Source organism: Anopheles darlingi, chromosome 2 (genome assembly GCF_943734745.1).
Source record: "Anopheles darlingi chromosome 2, idAnoDarlMG_H_01, whole genome shotgun sequence".
Taxonomy (NCBI): domain Eukaryota; kingdom Metazoa; phylum Arthropoda; class Insecta; order Diptera; family Culicidae; genus Anopheles; species Anopheles darlingi.
The window spans coordinates 83,784,313-83,805,760 of record NC_064874.1 but is presented as its reverse complement, the minus strand read 5'-3'; the positions used below and the strand labels follow the sequence as shown (position 1 = coordinate 83,805,760).

The following is a 21,448-nucleotide window of genomic DNA, read 5'->3' as shown; positions in this document are numbered from 1 at the left end:
GAACTTTGTTGCGAATAAGTGTGTGAGGCAAACCAAAGAAGATTTGACGTCTCGAGTGTGGTTGAAGTTAGCCCAGTGTGTAGGTTCCATTCCGAAATTAAAAAAACCGAAATCAGTTTTTATTCATGAATTCATTTTTTCATCCTTAACGTGTGAATATTTTGGAATATGATCGATAAAAATAGCATCTCCTCGATATATGTTTCTCTTGTTGCGGCATAACCACTTGTTTGTTTGTTGGACCCAGCGGCTGTTCAGTACAAAGTCAACGAGGCGGAAGGCTGTTTCACCCAGAATACACTGAAGCTCTTCACAATCGTGCAGAACACACGTGCCTGATCCTTGAGTCCTTGCGGGGCAATCCAGTTGAACGAGACAACGTTGGATGCATCAGCCTTTCTGTGTGTAATAGCGGACTGTAAGCAGAATAAAGAGGTGATCATGAATAACATAACCCAAACATATTTGTAGTAAAGATCACAAAATCAAACTGTTGACTGTACTTACAGCCTTGGAATTGTTGCAGTCTAACACCTTGAGGTGTTCGTCGTCCGCAGGAACGTCGAAGGAACCAACCGGTGTTTCTCCTACGCGCACTTGGCAGAGTAGACCCTTAACGATATCCTCATCAGTGTAACCTATAGCAGAGGTAAGCGAATTACATCGAAGACATCATTGACTTTACTGTCGCCCGACGGTAAAACCGCGAACTCACCGTTAACAGTGATCGTGAGTGTTTCGCCGGCACGAAGTTCCTGTTTAGACAGGTTGATCACGTAAGGCGAAGGAAATTCCTGAGCAACGTTACCACCATGGCCTGGGGTCATGTCGACACAGGAGCTCTCTGGAGCACCGGTTGGGTATCCGAAGGCTGGCGAGATGCATAGCAATGCCAGTGTGCACAAAAAACTGGCTAATCGGTTGGGCATTTCCACTTAACGAAACCGAAAGATTCCTCACAAGTTTAAAATAACTTCAGAAATCTTCTATGCGTTCACCGTTGTTGCTTACTTGTTCGAATTTCTCGAACTGTGGAGTAAAGAACACAAATAAAGGAAATCTCGGTTGTGGAGCAAAACTTGTACTGACGCGTGGGATCGAGAATGTCCGTATTTTAGCGCCTTTTATATACTGTCGATAAGAAACGTCGACTAAATGTGTAAACGGAACAAACAAAGATTACCCTTCGCCCGTTGCATTTAGAATGGGAATCCCCTTTTGCGGAGCATTCCAAACATGATAGGAATATAGCAAATGCTTGGCAATTAACACAGAAAACGACTGGGAGTGTTTGTTTTGTATAACTGTGTCGTTGTTTTTTTCGTATTCATATCTCATAGCTGCAAGCTTTACGGTTCGTTAGTTGGGGTCAGCTAAAAGGTTATCATAAAATGCAGTTTGCTGTTCTGCCGGGCTCACAGGTATTCATTGTGATCGACTAGTAAGCTCGACCCTTTCAAAACAATTAATAATTGGAACTTATATCTTCGAATCTATGTAAATCTGAAACCAAATCTTCCACCAGAATTACTATAACATTTTAATATGGAAATAAGTTTTAAAACATAATTGATAACTTACAGCAACTTCATGATGGTACCTGTTTTCAGTTAAATAGCTGGAGTACAGTTTCTCAATAAAAGTTCGCTAACAAGTACAGTTTGCAAAAAGCGAACAAAGCAAACGGCAATTTTTGTTCAAATTTTGAATGATGATATGTGCGTGAAAGTAGCCCTCTTGACTGCGATTTGTTTGTTTTTCCAGCATTAATTCGGCGCCATCAACTCCAAACTCTCGTGCGGGGGTGGAACCGATTCTTCTCGTGCCATTATGGATTCCGCCGTTTCTGGTGCTAATTACGTGAACTATAATCCGAATCGGTGCAACGTTTGTTTTGCGAGCAACATTTCCAAACCTGTAACCGACAAATCCATTCTGTGCGCCTGCCACCTTGTCCTGTACTGCAACGAGAAGCACCAACAGGCAGATCTGGCCACACATTCCAGCTTCTGCAAGGCAGTGCAGAACATAACTAGCCGATCCGGGGTCGATCACATTCTGGCCGTCGTGCCGGCCCATACGCATGAGCCGTTTGTTCGCGAGCCAGCAAATTGGTCGGCACTGGACAAAACCATCCGCTGTACGTTGAGCATCCTGACACATGCGCTCGACAGACCGCTATACCGCCATGAAATTCAAATGCTGCAGCATCCCGTTGTGTGCCGCGTTTGCCTGGAGTATCATCGCGATATGTTGAAATACTGCGAAGGATGTCACCAGGTGGCTTACTGTAGCGAGAAGCATCGGCAGCAGGACAAGGAACACCATGATAAGTTTTGCCGAGCCTACTATATCGCTTTTATCATAGATAACAGTAAGTAATCCGGTGATCGAACGTTTGACACTCATTTAATCACTGTCTCTTCTCTGCAGAGCCTCCTGCCATTACCGATGCCGGTGATCCTGTTATTCCGTGTCTGGACGAAACCGATCTCAAGAAATTTCCGTCGGATTGTTACGAGTTGGCGAGCAAGGCTTTGCAGCGTAAGATCATAAATCCCACCGCCAACGATGATCATTTGCTGGAACCTCAAGAACAGCTAGAAAATGTTAAACTCGCAGAAGTGTACAGCTACATTGGTACTATCCTGTACGCTCTACACTGTACTAACGTGATCGATGAGATACGGGACACGCTGAACATCTTTATCGTAGGTGCCAGAGCGGAGGTGTTTTACTTTCACGAGCAAACTTGCGCCTTGTTTTTCTCTTACGGCCCAAAGCTGCGGACGGTAAAGTTATTTTTCGTAGGCCCTGAAATACCGGAAACAGCGCATGAACGGAGTACCTTGGACTACGGTGATGGTCGATTGGTGGAGCTTATCTATCACAAGGAGCTTTATCATGAGCTACCGGGTAAAATAGTGCTTCCCAATCCCGACTTGGTCGCAGCGTTTAACTGCGGATTTAACGAGTATTTCGGAACACCGACCGACACGTGGGCCAAAACGCTTCGTTTTCTCCTTTACAACTACCACATGCCATTGGTGTTCACGTCCTACACGTACAACGAAGCGATTGAAGACGTTGCGATACTGGTGCACGCTGCTCGGAAGGGCTCAGACCAAGATGTGCGCTTTATGAAGCGAGCTCTGTGCAATCCCCTGCGCGGGGGTGTGCCTGTAAGAAATCCCGACATTTCCGATAACAACCAAGATGAGATATTTTACAACAACGGATACCTGACGGTTGCAAAATTGGGTTTACCCTAAAGCATAACCAGTTCAATGTATAACAAAGTGTTCTCAAAGGCCATCAATCTAGAGTATTTAGCACGAGCATGGCTGAGCTCTTTTGATATAACTTTATGGAAGAAAAGAATTTTATCGGCTAATGTAGCACTGGTTTTTCGTGGATTTACCGCTTTAATGCGAATAACGAAAGCGAACGAAGTACTAGGTATACAAGAACATTCCCACAAAACGATTTTTACAAACATCACAATCATCCCTCCAGTTTGAAACGTTTATCTATTTGAGTTTTTACTGTAACAGTTCAAAGTTTATTTTTTGTGATAGTAGTTATGAAATGATGAAGTGAAATGCCGCTCTAGCGGAACCTTACGATGCCAGAATCGAAATCCATTATATTTAAGTTTGCATTTAGATTACACACGAAACGTGTCTCTACGTTACTTTTCACCTTCTTACCAATTTCAATGCATAATTTCTACTTACATACTAGGATAGATTTCGGTTTGAATTTAATGACCTTAGAGTGCAAAACCAGTTCCACGTTCATGCCATACGTTACATCACAGTTAGTACCTTTGTATCGAACTTATTCCAATAAAATTTTACACTAATCCAATCAGAACTCTTATAGAACCATTTAGTAAAAGAAAACATTTCAGTAAATTCAGTTCAGGCACAACGCCTGAAACGTCTGCTACGGAATTCATTCTGGGCGTTTTTTTTTCAAATAAATTGTTTCTTTCACTCAAGGACAAATCCAGGAAACCATAGAATAACAGTCGAAGTCGAATTTATTATCAAACGGAGAAAACGAAAGGAATGGTGTTACCAATTCGCCTGTCCGCTATCGTCGAATACTGTTGTAAAAACGTCCGTAACTCCATTGGTCGAGGCGGCAAACGAGATCGCCAGGATCCCTGCCGGAACATGCCAATCCAAGTGGTTGGTGTGTGTGTGTGTCTGCTTATGGGCTCACCTTGAGCAGGTCCGAGGTGTGCTTCACCCAGAAGACACCACCGTTGAGTGCGATCGTACAGTAAGCACGAGCCTCCTCGCTCAGTGCCGGCGGAGCGATCCAGTTGAACGTAAGACTGTTCGGGGCATTGGTGATCTTCTTGTGCGTAACGGCGGACTGCAAATACATCGTGATTATGCAAAAACTAATTAATACACACGACAGTTAATTGGTGTCAATATTGTTACGCTAAAACGCAAAAACCGATTGAGGAAATCAATTATTCAAGACGAAAGGAAACATCAGTGTGTGGGTACCGTTACCGGATGCCCATTGCCTAGCAACATGGCATACCGCGAGGACACCAAGCCGGCGTTAGAATGTCTCATTAATATCCATTAGATTCATGTCTCGCAGCTACAAATCACGATTTTAACGTTCACTTACGGCCGGCTTTAGATTACAGACAAGCGTTCGTAACGGATCGTGCACCAGAACCGGCTTCGGATAACACTTATTGAGAGGGAGGAGGGACAGTTACTTACCCCCTTGGAGCTGCCGCAGTCCAATTTCTGGAGATTGTTATTGTTCGGCGGGACGTCGAACACACCGATCGGAGTCTCTCCGACGCGCACCTGGCACAGCAGTCCCTTGATGGTGTCCTTATTGCTGTTACCTATGTGTAGGGAGGATGTAGAGAGGGGCTAAGTAAGCTTGAGCCGTTGCATTGGAGGGAGTAGTAAGCACAAGCTTACCCTGCACAGTGATCGTGACTCCTTCACCGGCGCGGATAGCCTTCTTGGACAGGATGATCGAATAAGGTGCAGCCGATTTCTGCGGATCGGTGTGATGCTGGGGAATCATGTCACCGCAAGCACCACCTGGGGCACCGGCAGAGAAGCTGAGAGCAGGTGCGGCACACAGTGCCACAGTGAGCAGGAAAGCGGCAAAACGGTAAGCCATTTTGAAATCTGTTATCATGAGAGAGAAAAGAAATAGGGTACGTTCAGTTTGGTAGATTTATAATACTTAGCGCATTACTTCATTAGTAGGAAGGTAAAAAATACTAAAGCATTTCATTTTATCTGACCTTGATATCTACTAGAGATGAAATTGGATTTGGTTTAGATCATCTACTATTCTCTACCATTTACTGATAACACAGTGCATGGATGAAAGTGAATGTGGGAGCAGATGAACCCCACAACGATCATAACAGCATCGAAAGCATGATCATGGAAGACAAGTAGCTGCATCTGCAATCTTGTTTGTAGCCACAGCCACACATCATAACAACCGGTTTGTGCGATATCATTATGTAGGCGAGCATGGAACGGTGTACGACTACGAATTAACATAAAACAGATGGTGTCTGGGTAAGGCGCGTGGTCTGCCTCGGCCACTGCTACGGCTGTGGGAGCACAACGGGGCATACGGCGAGATCAGCGCTGTGACGGGACGGTGACAGTTGGACAGCCGCTGGCCGCAACTGGTTGTAGTATTTTGGGTCAATGCTGACCGGCGTACTTATAACAAGATACCCAGCAGCAGCAGAAAACTGGCTCCGGTGGTAGACACACCGCGAATGATCAAGCGTATTGGGAGGGTGCTGCTTTGCATATCGTGTACGTTTCCGTGCGTCCAGCATCCATCGAAACCCACCAATGGTAATGCTACAACCCCATCAATCTTTCTACGTTCTAGAAGCTAAGAACGTATCAATCACCGAATAAGCGCCTACGGCCCTCTCTACCCTGGGCTTATTGGTGGGATAGAAGGCCTTGAAATGAGGGGCCATATTACGATCGTGCGTCTGCGGTGCCGTGTACCAGGTCATTCACCAGCAAGTAATGAGTTCGCAGATCTCAACTCAATCTTATGATGGCGTAAAAAATGGAGGCTCACGACGATCTTGAACCCAGAAGGAGACCCAAACGGGGGTACACGCGAAACAGGTTTCGTATTTTGATTCGATCGGCTGCGAACGGTTATGTTCAGATAAATTAAAGATTGAGTAGGCAATCCAGGCAAGAGGTAGACAACGCCAGAAGAGTTTAGATAGGATTTGGTACCAAAAAATCCCCGAAAACTGGCCCACCTTAAGAAGTCATTTGAGTAGTTGATATTCACGACAGAGCTTCGATCGATACACGAGTTTTTGTTCGAAAGGAGCAAATGATTTCAACGATCGTTGTACAGTCTGTTTCTCTGGAATGACGCTGGATGTTAAACATGCTTCCTTATAGAACGCCGTTCGCAAATCGCAAATCAGTCAAACACCATCAGGGTCGTAAATCATTTGAAACTCGCACAGCAGCAGCCCATCCTTCCCAACCAAATTCAAATATTGAAGGACAAGGTAACGGACAGGTTTTTTTCCTCCTTACTTTCGGGTGACACCGAAAGAGCCGAATGTCTACTGAAGCGGAAATCCTTCATATTATGCATTAGGCTCTAACGTCTCATCTCAAAGCCGTTTCGATGAGACGCTTGTTTCGCAAACCGCAGAGGGTAAAACCGGGTCGAGTTTATGGTCTTAGGGATCCAAACCATCCCAATCACGGTCATAGTGCAGCAGCAGGGTCGGCTTTTATAGTCGAGAGCTACTAACAAACGTCTGAAGGCTAACAACTGCAACCCTCGCACTCTCGCTTATCCGACCCAGGAAGCGGACAGGACAGACCGAACTCATCAGCGTGCAAGATGGCCGAGGGGAAGCCATTTGTCGGCTGATCAGTTGAGTGCGATTAACGACGCGTGATTATTGTCGTGACGGTGGCGGACGTAGGAAGTGGATTGATTCCAAATACTATCCGCAATCCGTTCAATTCGATTGATAGATTTCCTGATCCAACAATCACTCTCACCCTCGAAGGTCATTGGCGCGGATCGCGCTGTTCCGGACCGTACAATAGCAAGGGGCACCACGCCTAGTGAGGCATCTTAACGTAAAACACACACTACAGAAAACGTCAGACGAGTAACGTTTCCGGTTAGTGTTCCGGCGGATCTACAAATTGCCTCTAAATTGAATGTGTATCATATATAGCTTTCCGTTTCTATTTTTCACCAAAGCTTCGACTGTTGTTACGGTTGATGAGTTGTTAATGTATCCTCAATCTCCAATTAGATGAGAAACATTATGGGAAATACAGGTACGAACAATGCACGAGAACTTGCAGCAGTGCTCTACAGCTGAGTCAGTTTAGCGGTAATTCAATTGGCATCATTATACTGGATATTTTCTGAACACAAGGGCATTCTTATTAGATGCGTTTCGAAACTGTTTTAAGTTGACGCAAAGCTTAATCTACCTGCTAGTTGCCATTTTGTAATTCAACCAAGTATCTCCTAATAGTACCACAAGGCGACAAGCGTCCATTTTGAACACACTTCTATTTCTAAGCTAAAACTCGAGCTAGTGGCTTCTCCCTAGGCGATGCTAGACCGGGCAGCGCGCTAGTAAAACGGTGTCCACTTACCTCTGATTGACGGCAGCAAAAAACGGTTACTAAGAGAGTTGACAGGAAAAAGAGTCACGAATACGCACAGCACCACTTGAATTGATCCTCTCGAATCGAACTCACAAGGCTGATTGAAGCGAGTGAGCGAGTGTGCTGATGCTTTTGTTGCGCCTCGATCGCGATCATGCTGGCGCGGGCTCTCCCGCCATCAAGCTGTGTTGGTGGCTTCGTGCCATGGCGTGGGGGAGATCGGCGCTGGCCATTTTTTTTTATTTGATACCGAATCTTTTCGACGCGGAAAAAAGCGAGAGTTCTCGGTGGGCTCGACATCACGACCAGCAAGCAAGGTGTGTTGGTAGGGAGGTTTCGGGCGGTGGTGCGTATGGCGTAACACACATGCGTACAATTTGACCCTACTCTCCCGCATGGTCGAACAACTACCGTACTGATGTACTGATAAGGTAATTAGTAGTACGATCGAGTGTTCCTCCAACACCATCGGAACGGTATTTTAAAGAGTCATCTTGGACACTACTCTAAGATCGCGCACCTTCACACTAGGTCAACCAAGTTCGCATCATCTATAATCGTGCTTCAAGTGCCATTTGTGGCGGTGGCTGCCGGTAATTTTACTAAAACGTAGCCCGATGGAGAATGGTCGCTTCCGCGTATTCCGGGCTTTACAATAATGTATGCTGATAACGAAGTTAGTTAAGTCGAAACAAAAACTTTTTGGCAACATTAATTTTTGGAAACATTATACGAGCTGTAAATTACGAAACACAAGGAATTATGAGACAGTTTGATGGCTTTTGCTTACTCTTAAAAAAAACAATCGAACATTGATCTTTTCGTCCTTCAATCCTACCGAATATCATCTCGAACGGATAGCACCTGACAACCTAAAAGAGAGCAGCCTGCATAATGCGCAAAGAAGCTTTTCAAGGACACATTCTCGCCAAACCCAACTCGGGAAAGGTATTAGCAGGAAGCTTAGCAGGAAGGGGGTTCATCAATGTAAGAGACCAAATATTCTTCACGACCGTACCTTCAAATTATGGTAATATTCCAGATCGATTATTGTGATTTATTATTGGAAAAAGGCCATTTTGAAAATATCTTTCCAAGCATTCAGCCGTCGATCGCTGATCGCAGAATAGTGCCTACAATTATGTTACAGTTAAACTCACGCCTAGTGGAAGGCACCACAGCAAACTGGTGCTTAACGCCTCGATCTCGCTCGATCGTGAGAGAAAATGCGCGTGCCTAATTTTTGGTAATTGTTTCTTTAACTTCCGTTCATTTTTCCGCAATAACGCAAAAGTCAGGCTTCGACAATCGTTCGAGATACTTATCAAAGCGTCAGTTTTCGGGCCGAGCAACGATGGATTGTTTCAGCAATTGTTTGTTCTAACCATCACCCCGGGTCCACATGATGTGGTTGAGTAAATAGAAATTCCAAAATCGTGCTTCTTATCACTGTACGGTTCCGTCAGAACGGGAGCTGAGATTATAGTGGTGCTCGATTGCACCCACTTCATGGCGGTACCCACACACTGGGTATCCATGGCGACCATCGCGGCCAGCACACACTCGGCTCGGCTGTTCACACATCGACCGCGATATCGGTCACCAGCGTAGAGACGGAACGATCCCACCATATGGTTCGTGCGAAGCGGAACCGAAAAGCATCGGTATCATCACCGCTTACCATCGCTCGCCACGCCGGGTTCATTCGTCCTTTGGTAGTGCACCACGACGGATCGATCGATCGATCCGCGCTAACGCTGATAGGGGCGTATAGAGCGCTGTAGTTTAGGCGAGTTTTAACCTCTAACGACGCTCCATGGTGTGCCAGGCGTGAGGGTGGATTAGTTTAGTCTAGTTCACTGATTTTACAACTGATAGTGAGTGGCTGAGACAGGCAGGTTTAGAAGGAAAACAAGGTACGCTGCTGGTGCTGGACGCTTCCGTCTTCCATTTTGTGTTGTGGCGTCTGTTGGTGCTAAATTTTTCCGCCTTGCTCTCTAGTGTGTAACCTTCTATAATTACACGGAACGCGCGTGGAGAATCAAGCAAATGAGCAATCGAGACGTCGCCGGTTGGCGGTCTCTTTAGCGGCGTAGAAAGCGGTGCTGCAGCGAATCGGCGATAGCCAAGAATAACCGCCGGGTTGTTGGCGACTTTCTATCGCGTTCGATCGGTTCTCTGCAGCCATTACTGCTACATCCACCGCCATTTGCTGCAACGCGTTGTGCGAGAGTGTTCTGTATCAGTGACTTATGAACCATTCCTTTTCCTCCCCTCCCCCCAACAGCCTCGACTATCCATGTCCTATTGCAGATCCTAGAGCTAGAGTTCACTGTCAGTATTCGTGTTCAGTGTGTTTGTACCGCCGCAATCGTCCTAGTTCCTAGTCAGACCGAGCCTGCTCTAGGAATCACTTTATAAAATGGCCGGCATACTGTTCGTGGTGCACATCCCATCGGCCAGCTACGAGCGGGAACTTAGGCGCAAGGAATCGGAACGGCTCGCCAAAACTTCCAGCGCCTCGACGGAAGATGAGAAGGAACCGGGTGAAAAGGGTGCGGAGTCGCAACCGTTCATCACGCCACAACCGAAAACAGCCCAATCGAAGGTAAGGAGCGTCCTTGTCCCTGGGGAAACCGGTGTGCGAATGGAGTAGTGGAAGCCATAATCGATTTGCATGCCGGTACAGGTGCCGGCGGTCGATCGATCATTTTAGCGAATCGAGGAGAAATGGTGATGATAAGGTTTGCCTTATCATCTGCCAAGTGTGATTCGCCCTCGAGGTCTGCTACCAGACCAGGACGGTCAGACAGCAGGTCAGCAAGGCACGCGCTAATGGTGCTACATCACCAACACCACCATCTCGACACCTTGAGCTGTAGATCTAATCACGGCCATTAATGGCAGGAAGAAGCGCGTGCAAAAAAAATGGCGCAAAACTTGCGGTCAGCAAGATATGTGGATTCCTCATTTCCTGTTTGCTTGACGTGTCCGTGTGCAATTGTCACGCCATGGCCGGAAGGAAGTGAAACCACTTTATGATACTCCATCGATTGGTTGCACTCCTCGATGATGATGATGATGATGATGATGGTGATAAGGTCTCCAAAAGGAAAGTGGTAGCCAAGCCAAGGTACGCCATGTTACTCCAAAAAAATGGCCTGGGACTTTACTGCCACAATGGCCTGGCTGCACCATCTTCGAGTGCACTACCTGTAGCGTGCGTTGGTCGATTGCTACTCAACTCACTTCACACTCTGTTCGGTTGCTACCTTTTGGAGCTGTTTGCCGATCGATTGTTTCGTCCATTCCGGCCTTAAAATTCAGAAATGGAAACATTGTTGGTTCAGGTGTGCCCGTTGTCGCCGGGAGAGAAAACCTGCGATGGCGATGCTTCTGTAACACGCGACTCGCACAGGTCTCCCTAGGTCGTAAGCATCAAATAAAACGCGCCGCCACACCTTGTGGGGACCGCAAGGTACCCTCGGCTCATTAATGTGTTCAATATTTCCTCTTACACCCCTTCTGAAGTAATGCCATGCCCATGCCACTTGACGGGTTCAGTTGGAGAGTATTTATAAAAATGCTTTCATCATCATTAGGGTTTCGTTGGAATTTGAAACGAAACGAAAGGTTTTCGTCCTCCTCGCACCCTAGCTTTGACCAGGTTATCGCGTGTAGTATACGCGAATGCACCCTCTCAACCTCTCGTCATCATCTCGGGCATTATCTTGTAGACATTGTAGGCGCGCTGGAAGTGGGGTTCGCGTGCTAGTTTACAATGGATCTGTCGTATGATTCTTGTCAACCTACTCATACATTGTCACCAGTACGTTTCTCGTATGGTACACACTGAGTACCGAGATAAAATGGGCATAAATGAGTTTGAAATATTATAGTAAAATAAAACAAATTATCTCGATTTACGACGCCCATCATAACATCTTTGGACTCGCTCCAAAGCGCAGGTATACTTCGTACTACGAGCGAGTGAATGTTTTGGTCATTTGGGAAAGAGATACACCAAATCCGTGCCGGCATGCAAACAGCCGATCGGAAACAACATTGAAACAAGCCGATCATTCGTTGGCTTCGTTCACAGCCGGGTAACACATGCGCATCGCATCAGCTTCGTCACGTGTGGTCGTCGGCACTTTCCTTACTTCCTCCTTCTTCTTCACACTTTTCTATAATGTTCGCTTGGGTGCGTTTGTGACTTTGGGTTTGGTTTTGTTAAAAATAGCTTCACGATACTAGCTTCCATACGGAACCGGAGCGGACGTGAAGTTTGTCAATACGTAAGGGCAAAAAGGGTATAGGGACGGAGGAGGGCAAACAGAGCTCTGGTAGACGTGGGTCCGCTAAGAGAACAAGCAGTCTCAGCAACACATATAGCATTGCATTCTGAGCTGGTGAACGCAAGAACGCTGCCAAGAGGGACGGCATGTCACGTGCAAAGACTGAAGAGAGATTGGGAGTTCTGTTCTCGAGTTCCGTTCTCTAGACAACCTCCGTCTCCAACATATGGCCAACATACTCGAACTCGTTATTTCTGGAGTGAAAATATTTACGATTTTTCTGCTGCTTCCCCCTCTTCTGCTACGCAGATCCCTCGGTCCAACATCATAAAAGCACCGGATGAGGGTACTAAAAATCCGGCCCCACCGATCGGAGCACCGATTATTAAGTTCATCGATCAGGATGGAGATGAGATACCATCGGTCGACGGTGGCGATGGCAAGGAACAGGATAAGGATGGTGCCGACAAAGGGAAGGAGGAGAAGAGCAACTTCCTGGGCGATCCATTCGATCGTACCTCGGCCCTGCGCAAATCCTGGAACGGACTGAAGGATCTGATCGGTTCGGCACGCAAAGATAAAACGGCCCGCGAGGAGGCGGCCGAGAAGCTAACGCTCACCGGTGACTCATCGATGGAGGAAGTCCTAAAGACGATCATCGCCGAGAAGCGGCTGCACACGGCGGCCTGGATCGAGACGGATCAGGGCAATGGATTCCATGTAAGTTCATCACGCCGTATCCGCATCCAACTGTTTATCTGTAATCGCTGGTTTTTGTTTTGCTCCGCAGATCATGTTCTCGATCGAGTCTGGTCCGATTTGTGATGATGTCATCTATATGCTCAGCTCGTGGGGTGTAGGTCAGCGTTTCAACTCAACGATCTCGATCACCTCCTGTACGCTGTACAGTCAGCCGCCGGAAATCGGAGAGCAACCAGAAGAGTATGTTCGTCGTACGAGGGGCCGCAACGCAACGATCTAGACGTGCTAATGAGTAATCGTGCCTGCCTGCCTTTCCTCCACAGACCGGGCGCTGATCCAAACAAAAACAACGAGGACAGTCCATGGAATGCGTTTCTCTCGACAGTGCGTGCCCGCCTGAACGTGGCCCAGATCGTCGAAGAGGTAAAACATGATGCCCAGATATCGTTCGATTTCGTATCGATGCTGGTGGTGGCCAGGTAAGTGAAAACCGGACGCATTCTCACGACACATCACTGAGTCTTTTTTCTCTTGCAGTATCTTGGCGGCCTTCGGTTTAGTGGAGGACAGCTCCCTCTTCCTGATCGCCAGTATGCTTATCTCACCGCTCATGGTAAGTCAGCGACGTCAGCCTGTGTAATCGGTCGTGTGTCAGTGATCGTTATTCTTGATCGTAGGGTCCCATCATTTCCGTCATCTTTGGCACAGTCATCAAGGAGCGTAGTCTGCAGCTGCTCGGGCTGAAGAACGAACTGATCGGCATTATGCTAACCGTGACGGTTGGCTTCATCTTTGGGCTGATCGTGTGCAGTATCGATGATCGGTACGGTGTCGGTGAGGGTATCACGCACGAGATGTTGGCTCGCTGCGAAACGCACTCGCTGCTCGTCGGTATCGCGATCGCCCTTCCATCCGGTGCTGCGGTCGCCATTGCCATCCTGGGCGAAAACATTGGCTCGCTGGTCGGTGTGGCCATTTCCGCCTCGCTGCTTCCACCTGCCGTGAATGCGGTAAGCAACGACGACGGAAACGATTCTGATAAATGTCGCTGGTCTTATCGCGTTCTTGCTTTTATGCTTTATGTTTTAGGGTCTGCTGTGGGCACTCTCGTGTCTGTACTTCCTGTTCGGTTCAGAGGAATCACGCTACGGTACGCTGATCAAAACGCAGCTCTACTCTGAAAACCAGGGGATCGAGCTGCTGACATTGGGTTGCATGAGCATGTCACTGACGCTGCTCAACATCTTCTGCATCTACATAGCGGGCGTAGTGTTCCTGATGGTATGTTATCCCACGTCGATCCTGAGGCGTCCATGATCAATCGTTGACGCACGTGTGCATCATTGTTTCTTCTCCCTTCTAGATCAAGGAAGTGGCACCGGTCGTACCGAAGGATCAGAAGCAGTTCTGGAAGCACGACATCAAGATCGCGCGCGACTACAACCGCACACTGCACACCAACGATGGTATGACGATGTCGAAGCACCTGATGCAGGAGCTGACCTCGCTCCACCACAACAACGATACAATGGGTGGTATGGGTTTGCGGCCCGGCGAATACTTGCTCAACTCCGCCTCCAAAACTGGTCACCAGAACACGTGGTCACCGCGCCATAACTACCATCAGCGCGATCACCGACCGACGGTGCAGGAACTGGAGGCCCTCTATCTGAGTCTGTCGGCCAACACGACGGAGAATCAGTTCCACTACTCGGCGCACCCACCCGCCCCACATTACCTTAGCTTCGATCGTCAGGTAATTGATTGGAACGCACACGCTCAAGCCTTTTACGCCGATCATAATCTAATTCGCATTTCACATCCACAGCAATCGACATCACCGACGCACAACCGGCGCATGAACCCGCAAGGCCCGATCGGACGGCACCGTGGATTTTCGGAGTCGTTGCGCGGTGCCACGGGTCCACTGTCCAAGATCCTGGAGGATGTGGCAGCCGGTACGTCCAAGGGCGAGCACGGTGGCGCTGGGACGCACGGTGGTGCGGCAGGTGGTCGTACATCGAGCCGCTACGGATTGCCCGGGTTTAAGCGAAGCTCCAAAAAATTTACCGTCACCCCGGCCTACGATCCTATCCAGAAGGAGTAAAGCGTGAAGCGGATCTCGAGTGTACCATCGTCTGGTTAGTGTATTAGCGGAAGCGGCGATCGAAATATTCACACGAACGATATCGCGTCGACGGGGATTGTGATCCCATGTGAATCGTTTTGCTGTGTGTGTTGTTGTAATTATTGTTTTCTCTATCGCCTCTGCTCCGTTACCAATTTTTGTTTCCCAGGGCGTGGGTGTGTTTTCTTCGCACCACGTCCCATATCCGATCACCAATATCGTTCTGGGGAAGATCGTTTGATTGGTTTTCTTTGTAAATAGTATTGTACGGTGTTGTTAAGTCCGGGGGAGTAAACTAGTCGGTAAGCGGGAAAGCATTAAAGAGGCTGCTTGTTTATGTGTGTATGTGTATTGCCAAAGCGGGCCAAATTGGCCACAGCATACGAATTCTTGTGTCGAATGTCGATTGCCAGCTTCGTCCAGCCAGCACAAGTTGATGTGTGTACTTAAGTAATGGAAAAGCGAAGGTTTAAAAAGAACCACAGGCTGGTGTGCGAGGTGGCAATAAAAAAAAGAAACCGTGTCACAAGCAACATGAACATGTTTCCTTCCTGATCATTCCGAACCTACAAGAAGACGACGTAAGAATTTTTTTACCCCTCGTTAATTATAGAATCGTAAATTATCCTCTTAGATCTTTTGCACTCCAGTAACACAAATGCTATATCCTTCTCTACCGAGCTGCATTGTTGTGTAATATGTACTTGAATTGATGAATCGCTCGCTCTATTGATGAATGGGCCTGTATGAATGATATTCTATGTAAATATGAACTGCGATTTGATCATCGTTCGTAATTTGTCGGTAAATGTAGATGGAAGCCAGTCCAGGACACTTTAGATTGTTGGCCAGAAACGCACCGTTGTCCACGGATCTTCGGAAGCAAGGAAGGATAGCGAGATGGAGGCTACAATCAACAAAGGTGGAGTAGTTAATGGGATCATATAGAAATTGTGATTGAATTTATTCTCTGCCTTTTGAATCCCAAACGTTGAACATTTATTATTAGAAATCCGGTAATCAAATGCTCTGCTTGATCAATTAATCGCATCAGATAATAATCCCTCGCTTCGCTTCGTCTGCACGCGATGTTCAAATGGAATTCCGCCATCGATACGTGCGTGTCTAAGCACCTAACAGCCCACCTGATAACCTGACAACCTGAGAACCTGACACCACCAATCGATTTGGGTGTCACCTTTATGAGAGGACTTTCTCCGCAACATCGATCACTGCTGCTGCTGCTGCTCGTAACTTGCCGGTGGATTTTCGTAGTTAGCAGCATCGGCAGCTGCCAGTGGCATCCTCCAGATGACCTTTTCACGCAGCGTCTTCCGAGGGCCCTGCTGTTGGTGTGATGTCTCCATGCGCACCAGCACCGTGTCCAGTCGGATCGGTTTCGTCTGCACGTACCGATCCTCGGATGCGGTCGCATTCTGGGTCGCATTTGCTGACGTTCGATGCTCGGTTACGTTTCGTTCGATGAGCGGCACATTTGGTGGCGCGGTGGCCAAATTCGTGAGCCGTTTGCTGATGGTAATGGTTTCGTTTTTCACGTTGTTCGAATTTTCCAACCGCTCGATCTTGATCTCCTCCGTGGCGTACAGTGAGGATGGATCGTGGAGAAATTGTTGTTGTTGCTGTTGCTGCTGTTGCTGCTGTTGCTGCTGTTGCTGTTGCTGCTGCTGATGGAGCAGCTCCTCCTGGCGCTGATGCTCGTTGTGGTTGTCGTCCACGCGCTGATCATCGACCGCATCGTTGTCGTTGGTGTTCATGAGGAAATCGCTAATTTCCAGGAAAAACTTGGCCGGAACATTATTTCCATTCACCTGCAGCATCGACGCTCCACCGTTCGCCGGATCCTCCTGCTTCTGCTGTCCTTGCTGTGAGTCGTCGTCGACGTCGTCTTCGAGCGATGGTCTTGCGGTGCTGCCTGTATGCTGCGTCTGTGTTGGCTCGGCACCTATCGGAATACCGAGTAACCGCAGCACCGACTGGCGTATCAGCTGCATCATGTCGGTTGACTGAAATCGTTCCAGCTGCGACTCGGGCAGCTGCACCTGGAAGTTTTTAATGTTCAACCGAATGTTGGTGCCACCGGGCCGCGACACCTGCCGTTGGTCGTAGATCACCTCGTCGTCCGAACCGTGATCCGCTCGTGGTCGCCGTTCGACCACGATGTCACTTTCTCGTTTCACTTTCCCTTCCCCGTGGAATCTCCTTCCCAAGCAGTGGCCATCCTCGAACGTTAGAAGCACCACTAATATCAACACTGCCACTGCACGATGGCCACCGACCGCGCGACTATATTGTACTGACATTTTTGTTTTAACGGAACCAACTAAGCTGGGCACTTGAATCCTTACTCCTTGTACTATTTGTCTTAGCATTCACTGGATGATGTAACCGGTCGCACAATCTCCAAAGTGAAGTGACAAAAGTTGGAACCTGTAAGACACACAGCGATCCGTGATCCCGATCGCACTGTTCAGCAACACGAGCAACACGTCGACAGGTGGGATGTTGGCCGCACCAGACTGTTCGGCGGAATAATGAACGATTCGACACGGTGTTGATGGTCACCGCAGAGGGCTCTCGAATTCGGCACCTTGAGAAATGAGAGATCGAATGAAGATGAAGAAGAAGGGGAAGAATAGGAGCTAAGAAACCGGAGGAGATGACCGAAAATGCGGACGGTGGACTCACCGACCAAAAGCGCGGGCCTTTCATTCGATACGGTGTGGTCAATGAGTAGTGTAGAACATTCCAGCAACCAAAAGATACTTTCTTTGGCTCGTTAGTCTTGGAGTATCACTTGCTATAGTTGATCAAGGTCTCTAAAACTGGATAACATTCGAATGATTTTTTAGAACATTCCCTGTCACGCTTTTGTCCACCTCTGTACGTGCGGCAGTGTCGATCGTCAGCGCGATCGTTGCGATCGAGTCGATCGGCATGGCATACATGTCGCAGCGTGATGCCACGTGCCGACGAAGCGAGGAAAGAAACGACCGTGGAGACGCCGGGTTCACGTAAAAGATGAGTGCCACCGGTGCAGGGTAGTAGGGTGAAAAGAGAAAACTCCAAAACAAACAGAAGATTCGAGCGATGGGTGACACACGAACCGATCCAGCGATCGATGCGATTCTCTTCAGCTTGCTCCATTGTAGTGACCCACTGTGGAGATGCATGTTTGGAGAAGCATTTCATTGCCGGTGGAGTACTTTATGAGGGGAGACCGTCCTAGTATGACCGTTTAAGTACGTATAAGGAATTGATTTAATTATTAAATCGTGTCAATTTAGTATCGACAACGGTTGAGTTCTGCACTCCTTAAGAGGCAGAAAGTTCAATTGTTCTTCGAGATCGAAGTTATTGTCAGTATCAAAAATCATGCTTTCGAAAACAATAGAGCAACACACGATTAAATAAAATCAATCCACACATCAATTCATACACCACTACTTAAAAGTAATCCTATGTTTAGCAACCAATAAAGCATTTGTTACTTTTTTCATATTTTTCCAGAAAAATATTCTTTATAACTTGATTTTACACAAGGTCGTCATCAAAAGGTATCCATCGAACAAAAATAATTTTAATTACTCAATAGTAAAATCTGCGATTGAAATGCTGAAATGAAATAGGAAGCAAGGGAGGCTACAAGGTCATGAACCGCATCTAATAATCGATAATGCCATGTCGATGTCATTTCAATGTACCAGATGTCAGGTGTTCACTTCCTTCCTTCACTTGCCATCGGCATGGTAGCAGTATAATTAAATTAATTAGCTTATTAGATCATAATTACATATTGCATTTGAATTGATTACCGTTTAATAACTCCACACATTGAAAATCACTAGGAGCATCGAGTGGTAATGAATCACGCTTGGCAAGCAGCATCACAGCGGCTTGTAGCGTCACCAGCGTCGAAGCTCGCGACTCATAGCAGTGCCAAACGACCAAAGTTTGACCCAGTTCTTGTTCTCAGCGACGTGCTGAGCGTGGCCATTCGATGATAAACAAACGTGGCATGCTTTCACGAGAGAACTCTCAGCACCGTTTGAAGGAGGAGATACTAGTCCCCAAAAACAGGTTTTCGGTAACTGGCCGGCAACCTCATTTTGCGTGTGCAAACGAGTCCATACTGATTTGAGTGGCTCGGAACACATGACTATAGTAATTAAAGTTAGCATTTTATCCAGAATGGTAGTGGTTTTATTGGTATTAATTTATGATTCAGTTCAATTACAAAACATTCCCTGGAGGAGTGCTTCACGAGTATTAGCTAATTCACGCTTGTAGCATTCATTCAAAATCCCATAAAGCATGGCCCAAAAGCAGCTCGGTACAGCTTGGCGGCGTCGTGCTACACCTTCCTGTCGGTTTCCTTATCACAACGACACACAAAACGTTCGATTAAAAATATTCTTCCTAATCTTCTCACTGCAAAAGGGTGCCACGCCTCAGCAATGGTCTCAGCATGCTGGCCACATGCACCTTATACCTGTAGGAATGAGACGCAACAGAATTAAAAAGAAAATGTTAGTTAAAGTACGTTTGGCCTGGATGGTGCAAATTCGCGGAAAGGAAGCTAAAGATTGCCTTCGGTTCTATTTACTTCCGCTTATTCTTGCGCTTCCTCTTGTTGGAGTGTGATACACGTGACGGTCTGACCTCGGCCTCTTCCTCATGCGAATCGCTCACTTCGCCATCCGCATCCTTTTGCGTGCTGTCCACTTCGGTGACGATCACTGGGACATTATGTAGGCCAGGTTCACCTCCAGCATTCAGTCGAAACGGTATCTCGCCGCTCTTCTTGGCGTTAAACAGGAAAGACAATCCCTGCCCGAGTAAGCTGGCCGGTAGTGATTGCAAGGCAAGATCGTTGGAAAGGAATGGAGGGGGAATCGCGGTCGTCGTGCTAGTGCTGGTGCTGGTGCTGCTGCTGCTGCTGCTACCAGTCGTTGTCACGGCTGCCGTGGTCGTGCTCGAACTAGTGCTTCCCGTGCTACTCGGGGATTCGTTAGACTCTTCGGATAGATCATACTCCGATCCTCCGGAAGCCATCTGAGAGGCGAGCAGACCGAGCAGCCCCGATGCGCCTGATGACGGTGATAGGTCCGGTCCTGGCAGAGCCACGACAACTCCGTCAACGGACACTCGAACGTTGGCAGTACCGTTCTGCCGCTGATCAAACACTACGTCGTAGTCATCCTCGAAACTATCGTAGTCACTGTCGTCCAGGAAGGAAGACACCGGAAGTGATTCGATCTGTACCACGGACAGACCGATCAGCAGAGCCAAAACTAAAACACGGCCCATCGTGAAGCTGGTACAACACTACAGCGGACTTAACTAAACTATGTTGATGCTGCTCCGTGCAAGGTTGGATTGGAAGTGAAGGTTCTAGTGGCGGTACACGAGCTGGGTACCAGCGTGGTCGCTGGTTGGTCTTTCATTCTCCCGTGGGAGAATAGGAGAACCAGAGATCCGCCCGTAACATCATCTGGCGTAAAATTATGCTTTCCACTTGAGGTGGTCAATGTGCGAGCTGTGGTCATAAAATCTCTGGTCACTCCGTGAAGAAAGAGAGTGTTGCAGTCAAACGGTGTGGTCAGATAGTCTTTGGTTTTCTATGTATAGTGTTCGATCCCTTTTATGTACAGTGCCATTCGATTGTAGGCAGGGAGATGTTATACAGAGAATAATTATAACTGCCACCCATTAGCTTATGTTACTATGGTTAAAGATATCCGTTTCTAACAGTTATTCAACACAACCAAGAGGATCGTTTCAAATCTCAAAAACCGTATTTCATTTTTTTATTTGCGTTTCTCTAATCAAGAAAGTTAATATTTATATCCAGAAAATCTATCCTCTAAGTACTCCTAGATCTATATTTTGTTCACTAAGCATATTGAGTAGTGAGTAAGAGCATACATGTAGTGAGTATGTTTTCCGATCTTCTGCATTTTGCGTTCGCGTTCAATTGTAGTCTTTTTATTGATTTTTAGGAATAATGGAGGAACAATTTAGGGAATAATTGTTTGGTTTGTTTTAAATATTCAACTAATGTTGCCTAAATTAACCATCAATTGGGTTATCAACTGCTAACCAGGTGTTTATTGCATGGATCAATATGTATCATTCAATTTTAAAATCATTTCGACTCTGTTTGCCAAATATTGTTATAAGTGTGAACAGCTATGCCTGCATCAATTTCCGCGCTTTTTTGTAGTATCAACTACTATATACTCAATTACAAACTTGATTTCCTTTACAAATGATATCAATTTGCTGTTACGCACTGTAACGCAGCCTCCAGTCCAACCGCGAACCGCCAGCTGTGATTATGTGTTCCCCTGGAGTTCCGTGGTCCATGGCCAGGCCTGTGGCGGTCAGATGAACTTGTGACTTGTCGGTCAACCTGATCACCGTTTACCGCAAGCTCGAAACAGGTCTGGACAGCACCGGAGGAATTCTCCTTGGCCTCGAGGCGGTTACGGAGAAAGCATCGCGCTCCGCCCAACGAAAGAAACAAGTTCGAGGTCCCCGAGGACAGCACACACTGCGGCTGCGGCCAGAGTGACAGGCAAAATGGTCAGCAGCAC

At 47.2% G+C, this 21,448-nt stretch overlaps 4 protein-coding genes across 4 annotated transcripts; 2 read left to right on the top strand and 2 right to left on the bottom strand.

Annotated features, from left to right (window-relative positions):
• Positions 1-86: 86 nt before the first annotated feature.
• On the bottom strand, positions 87-1,046 carry LOC125951852 (putative defense protein 3). The gene is made up of 3 exons (XM_049680930.1): positions 716-1,046; positions 508-638; positions 87-416 (listed from the first exon to the last, which is right to left on the bottom strand). Exons 1-3 carry the CDS (start codon positions 927-929, stop codon positions 255-257), a joined length of 507 nt encoding a protein of 168 aa, XP_049536887.1. The 5' UTR covers positions 930-1,046; the 3' UTR covers positions 87-254.
• A 741-nt stretch (positions 1,047-1,787) lies between these two features.
• On the top strand, positions 1,788-3,885 carry LOC125951849 (uncharacterized). Its single transcript, XM_049680928.1, has 2 exons — positions 1,788-2,374; positions 2,434-3,885. Exons 1-2 carry the CDS (start codon positions 1,831-1,833, stop codon positions 3,270-3,272), a joined length of 1,383 nt encoding a protein of 460 aa, XP_049536885.1. The 5' UTR covers positions 1,788-1,830; the 3' UTR covers positions 3,273-3,885.
• Positions 3,886-3,944: 59 nt separating this feature from the next.
• Positions 3,945-7,849, bottom strand: LOC125951851 (putative defense protein Hdd11-like). Its single transcript, XM_049680929.1, has 4 exons — positions 7,692-7,849; positions 4,965-5,180; positions 4,755-4,885; positions 3,945-4,386 (listed from the first exon to the last, which is right to left on the bottom strand). The coding sequence occupies exons 2-4, from the start codon at positions 5,170-5,172 to the stop codon at positions 4,219-4,221; spliced, it is 507 nt and encodes a 168-aa protein (XP_049536886.1). The 5' UTR covers positions 5,173-5,180; positions 7,692-7,849; the 3' UTR covers positions 3,945-4,218.
• Positions 7,850-9,424: 1,575 nt separating this feature from the next.
• On the top strand, positions 9,425-15,386 carry LOC125951848 (uncharacterized). The gene is made up of 10 exons (XM_049680927.1): positions 9,425-9,619; positions 9,991-10,311; positions 12,311-12,721; positions 12,792-12,943; positions 13,027-13,182; positions 13,241-13,316; positions 13,381-13,713; positions 13,793-13,984; positions 14,067-14,459; positions 14,532-15,386. Exons 2-10 carry the CDS (start codon positions 10,126-10,128, stop codon positions 14,808-14,810), a joined length of 2,178 nt encoding a protein of 725 aa, XP_049536884.1. The 5' UTR covers positions 9,425-9,619; positions 9,991-10,125; the 3' UTR covers positions 14,811-15,386.
• The last annotated feature ends 6,062 nt before the right edge of the window (positions 15,387-21,448 follow it).